The sequence below is a fragment of the Sus scrofa genome, chromosome 1 (genome assembly GCF_054392235.1).
Source record: "Sus scrofa isolate SSC_HxYL_T2T_F1_AM1 chromosome 1, Sscrofa_HxYL_maternal_Yorkshire_Landrace_v2.0, whole genome shotgun sequence".
In the NCBI taxonomy this organism is placed as follows: domain Eukaryota; kingdom Metazoa; phylum Chordata; class Mammalia; order Artiodactyla; family Suidae; genus Sus; species Sus scrofa.
The window spans coordinates 22,457,524-22,479,052 of NC_139383.1; the positions used below are offsets into that span (position 1 = coordinate 22,457,524).

Consider the following 21,529-nt stretch of genomic DNA (forward strand, 5'->3'; position numbering starts at 1 on the left):
GAGGATAGATGAATATAAAATATACAAAATATATTTACTTATTTCAGTTAAAAGTATTAATAAGGGTCACTTTGAAATTTACACTATGTTAATAAAGAGGGAAATGGAGGCTTTATGAGAAGATAAAATGTATAAAATAAAAAGTATATTGACTTATTTTAGCTACCATTGCTCTTTAATAATTTTTAGAGTGAACAGATTGCTTGAATCACTACTTCAAAATACAGATCATATTTTTAAAGTTTTTCTTAGCGTTGCAGAGTGTACAAGTGGAGTCTTGCAAGTTTTTTTTTTTTTTTTTTTTAACAGAATGTTGAATTTATTCTGTAGAATCTGTCACTCTTTTCGGATTTTATCCCCGTTGTCCCTTATTTTATGTAGCCAACCTATGGCCTTGCAGCATAGAGTTTAGGCTGATTTTCAGAGACCATGAAAGAAGGGGATCTGTGGGCTTCCTGGAGGTTTTAGAGAATGCATACAAGATGATTCTTTCTTTTTGTCCTACAGATGAAACCCGATGCGTCCTTTTTATTTGGCAGCAAACTAGAAAGGAAACTAGTGGGAAATATCTTAAAGGAAAGAGGGAAAGGAGATATTCATGGAGATAAGGATATTGGATCCAAACAAACTGAACCCATTCGAATTAAAATCTTCGAAGGAGGGTAAGGAAACATACATGTGATATAAACTATTCCTTTAAAAGCCAGAGTAAATTGTCCTGGGTGTCTGCATGGAAAACATCATTAACCTCTGGTTGGAGGCATTAAGCAAATTCCTTTTCTCTACACGTTTCTGAAGTCTGTCTGGTAATAGACAATGAGTTTGTGCCCTTGTTTTCGTGACTTCTTTTAATGAAAATGTCCCAACTGAATATGGTTGAAACTTCTGCCTTAAATTTTCATGCCTTTAATATAGTATAAAATCAACTAAATTGCTGGACTCCTGATGTCATCTATTTTTATTCTGTGCTTATAGAAGTGCAATCATGCACACTCATGTATGACTCAAAATAATAGTTTGTTTTATTGCTTTTATTATTACCTAAACTCCCAACCTTATTGGGATTTCACCAGTTCCTTCAACATCTTCTTTCTGTTCCAGGATTTAAGCCAGGGCACCACAGTGCGTTTAGTTGTCACATTTCCCCAAACTTCTCTGGTCTATGACAGTTTCTCTGTATTTAGGAATTTCTTTTTAAATGTTGACTTCTGAGTTGCAGAGACTCAAGTATTAGGTTCAAGGAATTTGTTAACTACATGTTAGTGTAGGGTCTGGTTTTAGTTTTTGATAGATGTCTTCAATCTAGGCACGTAGGAGAAAAAGCCCAGATTTTTGTTTAAAATCAAAAATAACCGCATTTGGGTACTGTGATGTAACTCCTTATCTCTACAACAGATCTAGAATTTACCTTTTTCCAGGAGCGTGAATGTATTCTAATTATATCTGAGGACAATATAATGTTATCTGTTTGACTAGAACATGTGGAATGGCTGGTAACATGGAATAGCAAATATTTCGCACACGAATTTAGCAGTTTGAAGATGGGTTATCAAAGTTGATTCCCTTGTAGAGTTGGCCCGCTTTGGATAGGTAAATACCTGGTATTTTCACCACTAAAACCACAGTTGTGTGCACTCATGAAGCCTGTCTCAGTATTTTGTGACATGCCTTATCTTTTACCACAAACAAGAGAAATATAGATTTCATCTTTCCTCAGAGACTGAGAGGTCCCCATGACTGAACCCACCCTCTTACATCCAGCAGCTTCTTCATAGCAGTGCACTTGTACTAGATCTGTGAGATCTTCACAGTCACTGTATGCTTTGGGGAGCCCATCTCCGCTCACGAAGGACACAAGTGAAAGCGCGTATGTGAACGTATATTGCTGTGTTTTGATGATCCAAAAGGACTGCACCCATGTTTAATTTCCTCCTCCTTTCATTGTCCCATGTTATAGGTTATGTCCCAGTCATTCTTTAATCTGTGATCCAGCTTCTGCCTGGTGGTGACCAGCTGTTTATTCCAAGCAGTGTGTTGCCACCTCTCATTTTGGCAATTGCAAAGCGGTAACTTAAAAAATAGAATTATTGGCTCAGTGGGTTAAGAACCCAACTAGGATCCACGAGGATGCGGGTTGATCCCTGGCTTCACTCAGTGGGTTAAGAATCCGGCGTTGCCACAAGCTGGGGCATATGTCGCCGATGTGTCTTGGATCTGGCATTGCTGTGACTGTGGCGTAGGCCGACAGCTGCAGCTCCAATTTGACCCCTAGCCTGGGAACCTCCATGTGCCTCAGGTGTAGCCCTATGAAAAATAAAAATAAAAGAATTACTGACCAAAATTTTAAGTGCATATATTTCTTCTATTATCTATTTCATAGACTTAGTCATTTAATTAAACATCTTTCAATTATTTTTTTCAAAATTCATTTATTCTTGTATCAAGTAGATTCATGAGTCTGCAGAACTGTTAAAGAGTAAATGTTTTATTTGTTAAATTTTTCTAATACAGTTATGTTTTATACAGAATTCTACTCTGTTTTCATTCTGGAAGCAAGTTAATCAGATAAGACATTAAGAATAGTGTTATTTGAAGGTTAAAAAGTATATTCCATCAAGTATGATGATGGGCCACAGTATTAAATTACCTTTCCTGAAGAAAAGTTTCTTTCTAGGAAGTTATTTCTATAGTGTATAGGTAGTTTCTTCCAGTTTGGGGCAGAGGATAGTGAAATTAAAAGGCGAAAGATATTTAGCATCTTTAGATTCTTTTCTGCTTTATTGCAAAAGACCACGTGAGATGAAAGATAAAGTTCAAAGTAGTTTTGTAGAAAAAATTGATGTTGAAAATTCCTTGTAAAGGGAATTTAAAAATTAAAAGAGCAAAAAGCATGAAAAATTGACTATTCATATTTTTTACACGACTCAATTCTCACCTGGATTGGTACAGACCAAAAACAAGCTAATGTTAGGATTAAATAGCATCCACAGCAGAGATGATATTTAAATATGTTGGATGGATTTTCTCTCTTAAAAATCCTCTAATGGATCGGACAATTGAAGTTGGAATAGCTAGAACAAAATGGAGACGTTTGCAACGTTCAATACTCTTAGAATGCAAAAAAAAAAAAAAAAAAGGTGGAAAAAAAAAAAAACCCTGTAAATCTAGTGCCTTTAAGTCAGTCCACACTGAATAAGGGCATTTTGTATGTCACTTTACCTTTCAAAGTTATAAAAAGGACCCTTTGAAAGGAATCTCTTTCCAAGACATTAGACCCGTAATTCTAGCCTGAGATTTAAGAGAGAAAGATTTTCATTGAATTATTCAGTAGAATGTTACTGTACTCTATGATAGTTCGTGTTTCCTTATATGCTAAACAAAATGTGATGGTGAGCACTGGGTATGTTTCTTCCATTGGTTACGACACTGAATACCTGAGACTTTGTTCACCTAACGGATTCGATTAAACTAAATGACCTCAGACACCCTTTCAAACCTCCTTATTAAATCCTTCCAGAAACAAATGCAAATTTGATTGAAAAATAGAACCTCTAGTTTTCATTATGTAACAGAACCTTCCAGAAGCCACTTGAATTTAGACTTCACTTGAGCACAGACTCATGGTCCCTGGGAAGAGCAGATCAAATCTGTAGACAACAGTTGGTGAGCTCAGCTCAGCCTGTGTAAGCTAGAAAATTTTGTCTCTCGTGCCAGGGTTGTAAAAATAGAGTAGAAACTTGCAGTGAAGAATTCCGTAATCAGTTATATTTATTCTAGCCAATTTAGAAGGGTATGTATGTTGTGCATGCACATCTTAGATGATGTAATGTTAACAAATGATATGTGATGATTTAAATGCTGGTATAACTTTTTGGATTTTTCTTGGCTGGAGGTAATACTAGAATCCGAAATTAGCGAGGCACAGCTCTGCAGCTCTTTGAGGCTTGTATAAGGCCATTTGAACATCTATATGGAGCCCATATTTTTACACTTCATAAAGAGCCAATTTCCTTTTGAACTCTATGTAGAAAATAATTACCTTTTATTTATAATGTTAAATCCGTTATATAGTTCTTTTTCAGGCATTTACTGCATAGATTTCTTAGGCTTCATAGAAACAAAGTTGAATAATTGTAAGAGACCCTCCTAAAAATTAGTCATGCAGATGGCTCGCTTTTAGTTTAATATACAGTATGCTAAAGCATTTGGGAAGACACTGGATTTCCGTTTTTTAATAGGTATAAGTCAAATGAAGATTATGTATATGTCAGAGGACGTGGACGTGGAAAGTACATTTGTGAAGAATGTGGAATTCGCTGTAAGAAACCAAGCATGCTCAAAAAGCATATCCGCACTCATACTGATGTCCGGCCTTATGTTTGCAAGTTATGTAACTTCGCCTTCAAAACAAAAGGTACAGGTCTGATTTTTTCTGTTGTTGTTGTTAGAGGAAAAATACTTTTTTAACGGCTACTTCCAATTCTGAATACCATTTTGTAACTAACTGTCATCCATAATTAGATGATTTTGTTTGTGAAAATCTGACCCCATGAAATGTATTTTCCTCTTCATGTAAGTGATCTAAGGATGTACATGAGACAGTAAGGCTCCTTTTATGACTTAAGTAAGAGCTATAGACATAGGTCCAGGCTAGCTGTCTCAAAGGAAGTGGCTAAGAATTGCCGGATAGCTGTTTCTTCATGTTGGAAATGTGATGTGGTCTAGAGAATCTTTGCACCGGTATTGAAATGCTGTAGGGAGGTAATCCGTGTGGTTGTATTAGCAAAGCCAAGGCAGCAACTGGGAAGAAAACATGTGTCCATGGTCAGTTTCAAGATTATAAATAATGTAAAGACCCACAGACTCCCAGGTGGGCTCCTCCATCCACAGTTGCATTAATTATGCAGAGAAATTTGATAGCTTGTGTTCTGTGTATTTATCAGCACAGAGATAATTTCTTACTCTCAGACCACAACTATTAATCTCATAAAACTAGGACTTGCCTTGAAATGATATTCTGTATTTTTTTTTAAAAAATCTGTTTTTAACAGGTAGATTTATATGAAAATATTTCATACAAGAAGGTTGCTTCAATTATATTTCTGTCATTTTACAAACGTATGAAGATGCTCATAAACCCAGTGTTCTCGGGATGTAAACAGTGGTGAATTAGAGGTGGTTTGCCTTCGATAGAAGTGTGTTGTCCTACTTACTGTGGAAGGACGAGTGGATCCTATAGACGTCCCCTCACAAACCTCACACTAACATTTGCCAATGTTTTAACTTTAAATCTGCATACCAGTTGATCTGCTCCACTCCACTCCACTACCCGTCAAGAAAAATAAATATCAAATAAGATGGTCTTCGGTCCAGAAAAGTGTACTTGTTCTCTCTTGTAGCCAGAATCCTAAATTGTCTTTCTTGTGTTTGTCAGAAGTATAAATGTGTAGCCTCTCAACATATCTGTTTCTTCTTTATTAAAAAGATATTTATATTACGAGCATGCCTCTTTGAAGCCAGAAAAGGGAGGAGGGAATGTTCATTTGCATTTCAAAGGAGATAAACATAAGGTCCTTTAAATACCATCCACTTTTGCACAATCAGGCCTTTTATGTAGAACTTCACTGAGAGACTCCCTGGGAGATAAGAAAATATAAACTTTGGTTTTAGGAAATACTGCAAATCCACCAGCCATCACAACTGATATTCACTGAGCATGTGAATTGGCTGTAGGTAGAACTGTCTGAAACACTGTGTGAAGAAACGTCCCATAGCTAGATTTTTCTTTTTTTTTTTATCACATTAAATTTGGCTCTGAACCATGGTCTCTGAGTTTTAACAGGAAAGAATTTATTCTTGGTCATTTTTGGAGTTTCCTTGTCACCCTTTGGGAAAGTGCAAATGTCTTGGGATCTTAAAAAGAGCAAATCTTTCTGGAAAACCCCTCTCCAGTTTTCACTTCCTGCTGAAGTGCTTGTTGTCCTGTCAAGCAAGCTCAGAATCTGTGCCTGTGTCACTTCTCCAGGCGCCCTCCCTCTGCCATCCTGCTCCCCTCTGGAAATTCAAGACTAATAAACCAAAGCCAGGGTAAGGTTGTTTCTGAGGCAGGCTTTTAACTACAAACCTACCCTGAGGTCAAGAGCCCAAAGCCTGCTTGAAGCAGGTGGAAAAAAGAATGTAGAAGAAACACATTGGAGATGTAAATAAACTATCTCAACATACCTAACATCTACATCTGTCTACACACACAGAGTACTTGCACCCTTACAGAAGCAAATGATTTCCAGTCATTTCTACATTTATTTATTTGACTTACAGATTTTCGAATTCTGGATGATCTGTCTATAGAAATTTTTGAGATCTTTAGAAAAGTGATAGATATAATTTTTTGATAAATAAGAGAATAGGGGTGAGGAAATATTTCTGTTTGCCATTATCAAAATAGCACATAAAATGTATAGCTATATAAGCAATAAGCCAAATGGTAAGTAAAAAAATAAACTAACCTGACCCCCTTGCTGTACAGTGGGAAAATAAAAAAATAAATAAAAAAAATAAACTAACATAAGTAAAGTAATAAACAACAGTGTCCCCGTTTACCGTTGTGGCTCATATATTACATTAATAGTAAGCTAAACACTTCTCAAGGGGAACAAACTATTTCAGGAGGCTGGGTCTCCACCTAGAATCAGTGCGCCTACTCTTAAAAATAAAGCATTTGCTGGGAGTTCCCATTGTGGCTCAGAGATAATGAACCCAACTGGTATCCACGAGTATACGGGTTCAATCCCTGACCCCACTCAGTGGGTTAAGGATCTGGTGTTGCCGTGAGCTGTGGTGTAGGTCATATGGTGAGAAGCGGCTCAGATCCCACATTGCTGTGGCTGTGACTGGCCTGGGCCAGCAGCTGCAGCTCCGATTCAACCCCTAGTCTGGGAACTTCCATATGCTGCAGGTGTGACCCTAAAAAGAGAGGAAAAAAAATAAAGCATTTGCTGCTACGTTACTGAAGCAGCATAGATGATAATATAGCCCTTACAACTGAATTCATTCCTGGATCTCTTTTGATTAAGTTATACATGTGACGTGGCATAATGTATATATAATTTCATAGATCCTAAGTCAAAGTGATTGGATCAATGTTTTCATAATTTCTCACATTCCATATGGCACTTAAATAACTCTGTAGAAACACACACATATGTATTTATGTACACAAATAATTGTACACTCAGCCCTCCATTTCTGCAAATGCTGACGCCAAAGATTGGGAGGGCCAACTGTACCACACTGGTTTACATAAGGGGCAGCTGTACCTATCTATAGCATCATCATAGTACATAATTGGCATAAAACTCTTTTTTCTTAGAACAGTGGGAGTCTCAAGATAAATTAAGAAAGGAATATGGAGTTCCCATCGTGTCTCAGTGGTTGACGAACCTGACTAGCATCCATGAGGATGCTGGTTCGATCCCTGGCCTCACGCTCAGTAGCTCAGTAGGTTAAGGGTCTGACGTTGCCATGAGCTGTGGTGTAGGTCCCAGACGAGGCTCGGATCCCATGATGCTGTGGCTCTGGTATAGGCCTGTGGCTACAGCTCCAATTGCACCCCTACCCTGGGAACCTCCATATGTTGCTGGCGTGGCCCTAAAAAGACAAAAGAAAAAGAAAAAGGAATATTGTTGCTCCAGAACTTTAGAAACTGCTGTCATAATCTTTGCTGATGTATGCCAGACAAATAGATGCTAAATATTGAGACTAATGCTCCCTGTAAGTAGCTTGCTAATTAAGTATTTGTATGGGTCTTTGAATTCATTTACAGGATTGGCCCAATATTAGTTTTTATCTGTTTTTCCTTCTGACAAATGAGGATCCTGCAAGTTTATATGGTCAATGCCAGAAGGTCTGGGGTCCAGGGGATGTGTTGACAGTAACATTTCATTCTGAAGTTTTTCGGCAGTAGTGACCCAGCTTGTGTCACCCTGTTTATATGGATTCCAAAGAGGCTGGCTCATTAGAGCCAAGATATTAGATCCCTCTTCAGTCAGGAAAGCCTTGGATTCTTGAGCCCACTCTTGGAAAGATGTGATCCTCAACCTCTGCAGATCTTCTAGAATGAGGAAAACCTGAGACTGGGCTGAAGCTGACTGGAGTTGATATCTTCAGAAATCAAATTGTTCCTCTTAAGCTTAAGACAAGGGGCAGTGGGTAGAAGCAAATCTATGTTGTCTCAAGTGAGTTCATTTCACACTAAATTTTGGAGCAATCATCATGTTTCGCTAACCAGTTTTTTTGGCTGTTTTCTAGGGAACCTAACGAAGCATATGAAATCTAAAGCACACATGAAGAAATGCCTGGAGTTGGGAGTCTCCATGACATCAGTGGATGATACAGAAACTGAGGAAGCAGGTATTTTATAATTGAGTTGATTGACCTCTTTCCTATGCATACTGGAGCTTTGTGGCCAAGGTAGTAAAATAAATTTAGATGTTTCGAAAAAACTGATCGCATTTCATGCTATTAAATACTAAACATAGGGGGAAAAAAAAAGTCTGACACATTAAATCACTTGAAACCTACTGAGAAGAAGTGCATCTCAGTTCTGACTGAGGGGGTGGAAAGGCCTTACTATGAAAATATTTCTGTCTAGAACCACAAAGGAGATCTGACTGCACTCAAGTTGTGATGGTGGTTGCAGTTTTATGAAACTTTTTGGGAAGTTCAAAAAGCATTTTAATGTCTGATTTTTCCTATTGAGAGGAACTCTAGTAGGAAAAATGAACCAATCAGTCACCTCGGTTGAAAGCCTGAGGCTCCACTGGACCTCCTGAGGTCTTTACCTGTGGAGGCAGGTTCTTGCTTTTCTTTTTCCTCTAACATCATCATTAACTTGTTACATATGTGCTTACTTTGGGTTTTCTATGAGTAGTGTGATGCCTGAGCTCTAAGGTCCTGCTCCGGAGTCCACATTGGAGGGTAGGGTAGGGATGAAACCAGAGAGCTCCGTAAAAAGCTAAGAGCCAATCCCTGTCACAAAGGGATGTGCCCCTGTGTGTTAAATAGGAGCTCAGAGGTGGGACTGTCTCTCGGGGCTGGAGGTTCAAGGGATGCTTTAGGAAAGAGAGGGAGGCCCCCTTAGCTCTTAACCTTCATGTTTGGGTCTTGATCTTCACTCTCTTTGTTCAATCGCTTCAGAAACGATGGAAGATTTGCACAAAGCCGCCGGGAAGCATAGCATGTCCAGCATTTCAACGGATCACCAGTTCTCAGATGCCGAAGAATCGGATGGTGAGGATGGAGATGATAATGAGGACGACGATGAAGACGATGATGACTTTGACGACCAAGGAGATTTGACACCCAAAACAAGGTCAAGAAGCACCAGTCCCCAGCCCCCTAGATTCTCCTCCCTGCCTGTGAATGTTGGCGCCGTGCCCCATGGGGTTCCTTCCGACAGCTCCCTGGGGCATTCTTCGCTGATCAGCTATTTGGTTACTTTGCCAAGTATTCAGGTTACTCAGCTGATGACACCAAGTGACTCATGTGAAGATACTCAGATGACAGAATACCAGAGGTTATTCCAGAGCAAAAGTACAGACTCGGAACCAGACAAAGACAGGCTAGACATCCCTAGTTGTATGGATGAAGAGTGCGTGCTGTCCTCAGAGCCCAGCTCCTCCCCGAGGGACTTCTCACCCTCCAGCCGCCATTCCTCCCCAGGATATGATTCTTCACCCTGTCGAGATAATTCACCAAAGAGGTATCTGATACCCAAAGGAGATTTATCTCCCAGAAGACATTTATCACCCAGGAGAGAGCTGTCCCCCATGAGACATCTTTCACCGAGAAAGGAAGCTGCCTTGAGAAGAGAGATGTCACAAAGAGATGTTTCACCAAGAAGGCATCTGTCCCCAAGGAGGCCAGTGTCACCTGGGAAAGAGATCATGGCCAGAAGAGACCTCTCTCCCAGAAGAGAGAGAAGATACATGACCACCATACGAGCACCGTCTCCCAGAAGGGCTTTATACCACAACCCTCCGTTGTCCATGGGGCAGTATTTGCAAGCAGAGCCAATTGTATTGGGGCCTCCTGTAAGTATAATTAGCTTTCTCTTTCTAATACGTAAGTCCAAGCACATGGGACCCTCTTGGTAGTGTGAAATTTATTATGACATGGGTATCTTTCATGAGGAGGAGTGAATTCAACTCAATTTCTAAAAATAGCAGGAAGACCTTTTCATCACATGCTATTGTCAGTGACCTGGCTGTGGCATTACCCCAAGGGTAGCATTGCATCAGAGCAGACCATTTCCAGCTATAACAGGTGAGCCCTTTCTAAATGCTTTCTAAGCTTAACTCATTATAGACAGGAGTTGAAACCTCTGCGTGAGTAGAGAAGGTGAAGTCTTTGGAATGACATGACTACCGAGACAGACACTCTCAGGGACATTTCAGTGTCATTTATATAACCCTTTGCCAGGTAGGGCTTCTGGCCCAGGCATTAGCATTGACTTCTAATAAAAAAAAAAATATTTTCCAATAAACTCACTTCTTTGCCCACAGTGAGTGGACACGTGAAATCAGTGAGGGCCTGGCATGGGGGAGAATGACCCCTTTGGTGTGTTTATAAATGACAGGCACAAACATGGTACTTTTCTTGCCGGCACCACCACCTCCTGCTGTCAAGTGCCCTTGTTCAGTGAGATCATGAGCCCGCAGAAAGTGGGCAGGTGGGAGACCTGAGGGAGAGAGCATCAGAGGAGATTTCTATGGCGTGCCCTCATGATACACTAAAATAACAACAGCAGCCATCATGGATGAAGTTTAGGCAGCAGGCTTACTGCAGTCCATAGAAAAATACCTGCCCTGCCTCGTTCCACCAGCGTGGTAGATCTTGATGTCTCTTTCATTCTTGGATTTTTAAAAATGAATGAATGAAGCAGGTCCTTAGCATAGCCAGAAGAGTGATACCTTTGGAGTTGGGTGCTTTCCATGTGTTTTTTGTTCCCCGGGCTCTCTTCTTTGCCATTGTCTCTTTGCTCTGGGTTTCCGCCCTGTGGGTCACCACTGACCTTCACAGACAAAGAAAGCACTGCCAGCTCCCAGCACTGCCATCTTATCACTGCCCTAGTGGTCAGCCTCCTCCCTCTCATCACCTTTTCCCCGCCCTGAATTAGATACTTAGGTGGTCATTTCTGAAGGCAGCTCTCTGCTGCGTTCCATTCCCCTGCCCCCAACACCCTCTGTTTACAAACCTGTCACCAGCTTCGTCTTCATGGTGCAATTACTGCAGAAACATGCATAGCCATCAGGACATAATTTATTTGCCAGCCTAATAAGTTAGCCAGCTAAAGAAAAAGAGATACCTTCCACAGGCTATTGTGTCTTGGTGGTGCTAAGTAGAAAAGAGAGCTCTTCTGAAGTTCATGCTATTGCAGCATTGATGGAGTGAGCAATCCCTTGATACTAGGATACTGTATTTGGGGTGTAAAATGCTTTCTCTGGTGTAGAGCCAAGGATGCTGGTGGAGTGTGTGAGAAAAGGTTCTCCTGTTCTGGCCGTTGGCCAAGTTGGTCAATACTGTGGTATTTGGGAGATGCTGGAGCGGATCCAGCCAGCTTCAGCCACCAAAAATAACCCTTTGGCACTACCACACTATTGTTATGAGAAAATAATAGCAACTCACAGTCAACTTGGGCAAAGGAAGCAAAGGAGTGGACTAAGAAAGTGCATCTACTTTTTGAATCTATGACCAAGAGAGTTGTTGTTGGAAGGAGATTGGTTTTATTAGTCATTGAGTTTGCACTAGTTTTTCTTTTTTTTTTTTTTAATACCAATTCACTTGGATATTTAATAGAATTGTTAAAGCTTACCATTTATGAAGCCCAAGTATTGAGCCCTTGGTGTATTACCCAGTTTAATTCCCTTTAGAGAACTTTTAGCCTGTGGCGTTGTTCACATGATGTGAGGGACTAGATCTTGGAATCCTCCCTAAAGCAGGGGCGCTTGGTCTCAGAGGCTTCCCATTCGATGCCTTAACACACTGTCTTGGAGGGGTGGCAGAGGATTTTCATCTTTCTATGATGTATAGGCAGGGTTCTCATTGCCAGAAGTATTTCTCTTGATGGCTCTAGCAGATGAGTGCTTCCCCCTCTCTAAGTAATGTGTGAACATATCCCATTAGAATAACGCCAACAATAATTATTTTTGATGGAAATTCTACCAGCAAAACCTTGTTATTTAACATCGACCAAGGGCTCACAGGACAGTGACCGTGACACGAAAGAACCTCGGAGCCCAGTGTGGCACACTCGTTATGTGCTTCAGTCTGGAGTGGTGGGTCTAGGAAGCAGATTTGGAAGAAGTGACATGCAGTCACTGAACTTCTAGGACCCTGCTGTTTCTGCCCTTATGCCCTCTGGTTAGTTTTAATTTTAAGATAGATGACAGATAGATAGATAATAGATAGATAGATAGATAGATAGATAGATAGATAGATAGATAGATAGATAGATAGAGAGGGAGAGAGGGAGAGAGGGAGAGAGGGAGAAAGGAAGGGAAAGATGTTTTTTATTCACTGAACATTTTTTGAGGGTTTGTCATATGTGGCTCAAGGATGATGATGAAAAAAAATTATGGTTTCTGGCCTCATCTTTTTTAAACCAAAGAATTTCCATTTCCATTTTAAAAGTCTTGGTAGATAAACATCAAGGAGACAAAGAAAGTCTGTCCCGGTCCTCTGTGTGTAGTGTCCATGAACCATCCAGCAAGTGTCATTATCAGGTTCCAGCCCTTGGTCTCTGTGTGATCTTGGGCAAGTCACTTAACCTCTTGGCCACAGTTTCTTAATCAGTTTGTGGCAGCCAGGGAGGTGGGCCAAGCAGATTTCTGTCCTTGAAAGAACTTGCCATTCAGCTGTAAGGAATGCAGTGAGCTGACAGGCTCCTGCTGTCAGCACCTTCAGGAGAGGCCTCCGTTTTCAAACCAAGGCCCCCGTTCCCCCTGCAGGGCCCGGCTGCTGGCTGAGCCTGGATCGGTCCCAGCTGACCACCTGCCTCATCTCCCTGCTGCCTTCACGTAACTAGCGCCCTGCTCCCTCATCACCACCCCCCACCCCCAGGGAACCTCTTGCACCTCTACCCTCTTCTTAGCATTTGCTTCCAGAGGACCTACTGACCACTGTTGAAAAGATGAGTCGGGTGAGGTAAATATCTGGTGCATGGGGTATAGACGCATACACACTTAACACAACCCACACACGAGTTCATTCATATTTCCATATCAAGGTTTTTTAGATAAGAGGGAAGTTTGCTCACCATATTACAATAAGGCCCAAATTATGAAACCAAGTGTGATGGCAAATGGAGTAAAAATTAGTGTAGAACAGTTGTATTGAGAGTTTATTTGGAGGGTGCAAAAGAGGAGAGAGGATGTGTGGAGAGTCCTGGCAGCCTTTGGAGCGGTGGAAGTGGTTACATGCTAGGGACAGTAGCTTATGGCCTGGGACACTAGCTTATGTGGTTGTAATCGTTTAATTTCTGACTTTCACTCTTAACACAAAATTCTCTTGGCTTTTGAACATATTGAATACATCCTATTTTTAGGGGACTTGTCATGTCTCCCTTTGTTAGACTCGAGTCAGAGATCTCATGAAATGGGCCAGCTCTGTCTGTGGCTGCCTCACAAACCCCCGATTCTGATTAGGTATATGCAGGGGACATCACAGAATGGCAGTGAAAAGCAAAATGGAGAAATAGCCAAGCTCCACTTGATTTTAAACTTTGAATCTGCGATCGTTGTGATCAAAAGAAGATTCATTTTGTTATCTTCAAAGGTGGTTCGGGTTCTTCATCTTCCCTGGAGTTGGAGGAAGTAAAGATGGTTTTTCTAAACCAGAGCAAATACAAGAGGGGTTTTTTAGCACTTCAATGATTCTTTCTCAAAATAAAATAAATGATTCTTTCTTATGCCATAAAATCCTCCCCTTACCTAGCTTATGAGGTCCTTGTGTTTATAGGGTTGATGATTGCATGATTTCATTTCCAACACGAATTTGTTTTCTGCTTGAACAAGGCGTATCCCCCAGAGCAGGGTGAGGGCCAAGCATGGCACAGAGCAGCAGAGATGATGCATAATTTATCGTTCCTGAGCTGGTCTCACAATCCAGATAGAACCAGATGAATCAGTAATGGTGTAGCACATAGCTTGAATTTTAGAACTCAAACATCCTTGCAATGAATTAGAACCTTTTTTCCTTGTTTCTCCTGAGTACTACTACCATATTTGACAGGTTTGTATTTCTCTGATTTTAAGTTCTCAAAAAAAAACAAAAAACAAAAATCAGAGGAGTTCTTGTTGTGGCTCAGTGATAATGAATCTGACTAGTATCCATGTGAATGAGGGCTCGATCCCTGGCTTCTCTCAGTGGGTTAAAGATCTGGCGTTACCCTGAGCTGTGGTGTAGGCCGGCAGCTACAGCCCTGATTTAACCCCTAGCCTGGGAACTTCCATGTGCCGTGAGCGCGGCCCTGAAAAAAAAACAAAAAACCAAACCAAACAAAAAATCAAGTCCTTAGTAGATGACACTTCATTAAAAGAATGAATCTCAGTAATTGAAACCTCATATCATCTCATTAAAACCCAATAATCCCAGTCTAAGCCGTGTTTTGCTACAGAAACAATTAAGGACTGGGACCATGAAATCTGAGATCTGGCCTCAAATTTTAAGTGTTCTAATACTTTAATTGCCAAGAAGATATTTAAGTGGGAATAATAAAATAAACAGAAGTATTAAGACACAATCATCTTTGGTTCCCAGCTGAACCATGAATATGAGTTATAACTACTTGATATATTTAACTGTGTTGTGATGCATAGTTTCCATACAAAATATGGCTCTGAATTATGATTCGAGGGAGATGTTGGTGCTGATCTTCTGCCTGGGTGTCTCCTGAGCGGGAATTTGTTCCTTTAGAACAATGTCTTGCACGTTGGAGGAACCAGTTTGTATGTCACCGCCATTTTGTCATCTGCTTTTTAGAAAGCAGGGGAAAAAAAGCCAATTTTCAGGCTTGTCATTTCACTTATACTCATCAACACTTAAGAAACATATTAAAGATCTGCCCAGTATATAAACAGATGGTAATCTTTTTACTTTCTTTTCAATTTAAACATCCATTAGTAGGGTTTTGCTCATTAGAGTTTTTCTGGTAATTAGCCATTATTTTCTTTTTATTCTCTCTTATGAAAAAAACAGAGCTGGAACATGTCTCTGTAGCTAGTGGAAAACACACTGCATGTTTTATCACATTGCTGTTTAACAACAAAGGCAAGTGTTCACAGACCCACAGCTTCATTCAACCTTCATGGTTTCTAAAAGACAGCTGAGAAAATCTCTTTTGTCTGGTGGAATGAAAAATCGGTAAAAAGATCAGGGAGTTTTCCCGTGTTTTGAAGGAATAAGTGAATGAGTGAAGGAATGAAAGAGCTGGACCTGAGCGTGAAGCGAGGTGGGTCCTAAGTGTTGTGCTCTGTTTCCTGATGCAGAATTTAAGAAGAGGATTACCTCAGGTTCCTTACTTCAGTCTCTATGGAGACCAAGAAGGTGCTTTCGAACATCCGGGCTCCAGCCTTTTCCCTGAGGGTCCCAATGACTATGTCTTCAGTCATCTTCCACTCCACTCTCAGCAGCAAGTGCGAGCTCCTATCCCCATGGTGCCAGTTGGTGGGATCCAAATGGTTCACTCCATGCCGCCGGCCCTTTCCGGTTTACACCCTCCACCCACATTGCCTCTGCCAATGGAGGGCTCTGAGGAGAAGAGGGGAGCTTCCGGGGACTCCTTCGCTAAGGACCCCTACATGGTTTCTAAGCAGCATGAGAAACGATCGCCTCAGGCTCTGCAGTCATCTGGTCGACCCAGCACGCCCTCCTCTCCTCGGCTCTTGATGAAACAGAGCACTTCAGAAGACAGCCTGAATGCAACAGAGCGGGAACAGGAGGAAAACATACAGACTTGCACAAAAGCCATCGCCTCCCTCCGGATTGCCACAGAAGAGGCCGCTCTGCTTGGGGCAGACCAGCCAGCTCGGGGGCAGGAGCCCCATCAGAGACCCTTGGAAAGTGCACATGTTAGCACTAGACACTTTAGTGGACCTGAGCCAGGTCAGCCCTGTACCTCAGCTACCCACCCTGACTTGCATGATGGTGAGAAGGACAATTTTGGTACATCACAGACTGCGTTAGCTCACTCCACGTTTTACAGCAAGAGTTGTGTGGATGACAAACAGTCGGGCTTTCAAGGCAGCAAAGAAATACCTTCAAGCACAGAGGAAGGCAAGGAACCTTCATCAGAAAAGAGTCAACTACATTGATCTAAGATGCATGGAGACTTTCATTTCCACATTTTCCCATTTTGTTTTTGTTTTTCTAGAAATAGAGGTAATCAAGTTTATAGCATGCCTGTCCTAAGTTCCAGTAGTTTGCTACTATATATACTTTTGTTATATCAAAAGAATTAGGTAAATTAACAAGTCATCATGAGCCTGACCAAAACAAAATTTGAAATTAACCTATTGGGTCTGGTACTTTTAAAATTGTACAGATGTTTGTGCCTTTTCTTTACTTTGCTTATATTCTTATAAGCATTTTTTAGCAGTAATTTGTACATATTTTAGAATTTGTGTATCTGCTTTGTAATAAATGTAATTTCTTTCCTTTTTTGGACACTTGGATCTAAATGATGTAAAGCAAAACAGCATCAATATATATGTGAGGTTGCACTAAAACATATTTTTATATGATTAAAACCGAACAGCTTTTATGTACAGCTCTGATTCTGTAATACTAATATTTATTTACTTTGTTTCATAAATTGTACATTTTTTCTTATTGTTGTGGATTGCTTTTCTATGTGAAGCATGGGATTTACTGTTGCGTAACTAGAACAAAATGTATATTGTAAACAAGATATTTAAACTAGAGTATCTTATTCTGCACTTATGCATTAGTTTAAAAAAAAAGATAAAAGATGTATCAGTCAGTTCTTAACTCTTGTAAATTTTTTTTGTCTCTTGTTTGCTGGATTGACTATAACTTAAGTGCTGATTGTGATTTTAAACTGATAGTACCGTAAAGCATTAAAGTAAACAATGTGCTATTGTGAGTTTTTTCAAAGCTTTATAAATCAGTTATAAATAATATTAAAAGTATTTGGTCTTATGTGAACATGTGGATCTACATACTCACCTAAAAATATGGGAAAACATTCCGCCCCATGTAAATATGTACAAGTGCATCACTGGTACAATTTTATGTAACTCAGTTGGACACTAGGTTGCCACAGACCTATGCTAGGGTGTCTTTAAACATTAAAGTGACAAAGCACATGGGACTGTGTAGAGCTTGGTTATCGGCCGGCCCGGTGGCTTGGCAGGCAGTGCTGTGCGCTGCTCATGGAGAAGACCTGGGCTTAGCAATCTCCTTGGTTCTTGCTGCACAAGGTGGTGACTGGAACTAAGGCTACTACAGAGGGGTCGCTTGGACCCGGAGGGGTGGGTGTGGAAGCGGGGAAGGGTGTGGAGACCTGCTCCCTGGCCCTTCCTGTCTGCCAGTCCACACGGTAACAGGGTTGACATCAGCTCTAGGGGAAGCCACTTGACCCTCCTGAAGAGGGGCAGAGTGTCACACTCCTGGCTATCTCAGGGGGAACGGGAAAAGAAGCTTTCTGGGTACAAGAACTTGTGGGAGGATGTCTTTTGTACATAACATTCAGAGTGGGCTTTGGTTAGCGGTGACGGTGGGCAGAGCCTTTGTTGGCAGGTTCAGAAGAGTGGAAGGAAGGGAAGGGAGTACAACACATGTGCACACGCGCACGTGTGTGCACACACACACAATCTGGGTTATCTTTGTGCTATATAGTGGATTATAATTCTGTGAAACCAAGTTTGTATATTGAATTACATTAAGGAGTGTTCTTTAAAAAGAGAAATAAATATACAATTACATGCTTGAGGTGTCTAGTTTTTATGTGTTGTTTTACATTTTAATTTTCCAGTTGTGTTGCTAAAGAAGTGTTGGTGCTACCGACATACCATCTGTGCTTTTAATTGCTAGGCTTTGCCCGCCACCCCCCTTCACCAGGTATGCAGAGCATGAACGCTTTTGACAAGGGAGAAGACAGTCATTGATCCCATGTTATCCGATTAGAAAAGATAGTGCCAGCCTTAGAAATGGGCCCTCAGAACCCGGCCACAGGAGTGGGTATCTAAAAAAAGTCCTGAATAAACCAAATGATCGTTCCCTCTTCTGTTTCCCTGTCAGTATGCACATATGTCTGTAATTCCACCGAGGAAACCACTTTATTTTTGCTGAAGTGACTGAAGGTAAAAAACCAACTGAGCTAAATATACCATAAAATAGCCACAAATCATAGTTCTTTTATTACAGAAGAGTAAAACCCTTTTAATAAGAGAAGCTTATTAAGAGCCAAAATCTATCAGTATTTACATTCTAAAAATCTCAAATTGGTAGATTTACAACTCACCAATTATGTTTTATGAGGCAGATTGTCTTTTTAAAACTGTTTTACAAAGGTGAGTTAAAGGTCAACACAGCCAGCCTAATACCTTTCTCTTAGAAAAATCCTTGAAACATTTAATTGCATGGGGTGCTTGGTGTGTCTTGCTCTTCATTGGGGGGGGGGGTGTGTGTGCACGTGTGTGTGGTCCTAGGCCAAGTCAAATACTCTTCTTCTTTCTCCATCTAATTCATTTCACTTGTTCATAGAGCAGTTTTTGAATGCCTACTATGAGCTGGGAACTATAATGGGCCTTGCAGGTGAATAAGAGAGTATTCCTGCCATCGAGGAGCTCAAGTAAAGAAGAGAGACATAAATGTGAGTAAATGTGTTAGACTATGATGTTAGTGCTAAAATCATGGTCCATTTGGTGTGTTTTGCAATCACAAAGGAGAGAGCAGTCACCCTGCTGAGAACGGAAGGAGAGATGGAGAAGGCAATGAGGTCCTACAAGAACTATGTACAGTCTCTTGCGGTAGAACATGGTGGAAGATAGAATAAGAAAAAGAATGTATGTGTGTGTATATATATATATATGTACATATATGTGTAAATATATGTATGACTGGGTCACTATGCTGTATAGCAGAAATCGACATAACACTGTAAATAAACTATACTCAAATAAATAAATGATCCTAGGCTTATAAAGCACACATATATAAATATGAAAGAATAGGGAAATATAAAACACCCTAAAGATTTAGCAACTGTGTACTAAGAAAAATCAATAACAGTAAGTTCTTTCAATAAATATGTGAGTGAGAAAAGGGGGGAAAAAAGAAAGGGTGGCCCTGGAATAATGTATTGTCTTGTTCCAGGAGATAAATTTCAAGAGACAAATTTCATCACATACATTGGGACACTGTCCTATGTGCTATGTGTATGGTACGGCACAAAACACGGTAAGCCCTTGCCTTCATGGAGTTTATATTCTAGTAGAGTTGGAGCATAAAAATAAAGTAGAAAAGTGCATGTTAGATGAGCCAGGATGTATAAAGCTGTGCATGGGTAAAAAGCAAGATGTAGCTGGCTCCCTGGGTCTATGACAGGGTATATGTGGTAAAGTGAGAAATGCATGTCCAAGTCCAAATTCCTAACCCAGCCCCAGGTGCTCAGATCTGGCTCCATAAGCAAAGGAGAGCTGAGCCAGGGAGGACTGAAGCAAGAAAGCAGCACTGCCATTGTTAGTGTGGTTATGATTTAGAAAAAATTCAGTGTGGCAGCAAGCCAGATAATGGATTTGAGGAAGGGAGAATGAAAGCAGGGAGACCAATTGGAAGAATTATGAAGCTATATCATTTACATGGAAATAAGGGCGGTGACAATCCAAACAGACAATGGGATCATGGAGAAAGAAGGGGCAGTTTTCCTTAAGGAAGAGGAATTGGTAATAACTAGTAGACTGATTGGTGGCAGAAAGAGAGAGATGGAGGAGGCTGAAATGACTGGAGTTTTAACTTGGGCAGTGGCAAGAGGTGGTGCTATTGACCAACAAAGAGAGTGCGTTTATGAGGTGCGGGTAAGGAAACGAGCCTCCCTAAACAGTTCAGATGGGGGAGGTCAGTCTCAAGAAATGCCCAAGCTGAGACGGGTTTGTCCGTTCTTGTCCCTTAGTCATCCTGAATTGGATGGAATCACTCAAGGGGTAAGGAAGGGTAGAAGAGGAAGCCTGAGGACTCTCGTAGGAGAAAAGTTCATTCATGACACACAAGGGATGTTTTAAGTCACTGGGACTTACTCTTCTTGTGGAACCCTATTTGCAAAGGGATCCACTATGGTTTATTTCCCAACTCAACTCAAGCTCAGTCATACTGTCAAACTCAGCTTACCAGGAATCCTGTGTTGAGTATCTCAGGACAGCATAAATTTCTCTCAAATTGTACATGAGATGGGGCTGGTCCAAAGTGATAGGTGCTGTCAATATAAAATATCTGCCAGATTTTTTTTTTCTTTTTTTAGGGCCACACCCGTGGCATATGGAAGCTTCCAGACTAAGGGTTGAGTCGGAGCTGCACCTGCTGGTCTACACCATAGCCACAGCAGCGAGGGATCCAAGCCACATCTGCAACCTACACCACTGCTTGTGGCAATGCCAGATCCTTAACCCATTAAGGAAGGCCAGGGATTGAACTGGCATGCTCAAGTATACCAGCCAGGTTCTTAACTCACTGAGCCACAGCAGATCCCTGTATATAACAGACTTTGAAAACATAGTAGAAAGAGGATGCCAAATATCTTTTATAATTTTTCATATTAATAACATTTAAATGACTAAATTTTAATTTTACTATTTTGGATATAGTAAGTTAAATAAATTGTTATCAAAATTGATTGCCCTCAGCTCCTTTCCTAAATACTTGTCCAGAATATGGAAAATTGCATCTGTGGCTCATTGTGTTTCTGTTGGTTGATGATAAAGGGGATAGAGCTGATGGGGTAAGAGAGGAGACTGAGATTAGCTCCAAGGCTATTTCTATAATGAGGGCAGGAGAGATGGCAGCTGAAAATGATGTGGTAGTTGGGATCAAGAAAAGCAGATAGATTTGAAACACACAGAACGGGTGGTGGCTAGAATTTATGGGACTGGGGATTTATTGGATAGAGGCCTCTCAGAAGGGAAAAAAGGCATAGATAACACACCTTTTCTAGCTGGCCACTATGGGGCTAAACAGGAAGCACTGCAAGGTTAAACCCAGTGTAGGACATAGGTTTGAGGAGTAAAAGGCAATTTGGTAACCATGATTTGAGTTTGAGGGCCCTGTGGGCATCAGAAAGGAAAGATTCTGGGAGCAACTGGATATGTGGGTCTTCTAATACTGTATTATTAATGGTAATAATACCTATCATTTATTTAAAGCCTATTATATGTCAGATATTATCTCATTTATTCCTTACATGTATTCGTGGATACAGATATGCTAACATTCCCTTTATATCAGTGGTTCACAGTCC

The 21,529-nt window shown here is 40.7% G+C and overlaps 1 protein-coding gene across 36 annotated transcripts in view; it reads left to right on the top strand.

Moving 5' to 3' along the window:
- Nucleotides 1-18,007, top strand: part of HIVEP2 (HIVEP zinc finger 2) — a 196,329-nt gene extending 178,322 nt beyond the window's left edge. For all 36 annotated transcript variants that reach the window (XM_021072400.2, XM_085024681.1, XM_085024579.1 and 33 more), the window contains 5 exons: nt 508-662; nt 4,239-4,414; nt 8,308-8,409; nt 9,196-10,091; nt 15,546-18,007. In XM_021072400.2, the coding sequence (XP_020928059.2) occupies nt 508-662; nt 4,239-4,414; nt 8,308-8,409; nt 9,196-10,091; nt 15,546-16,370 (2,154 nt within the window). In that variant the 3' untranslated portion in view covers nt 16,371-18,007. The remainder of the gene's footprint in view (nt 1-507; nt 663-4,238; nt 4,415-8,307; nt 8,410-9,195; nt 10,092-15,545) is intronic.
- The last annotated feature ends 3,522 nt before the right edge of the window (nt 18,008-21,529 follow it).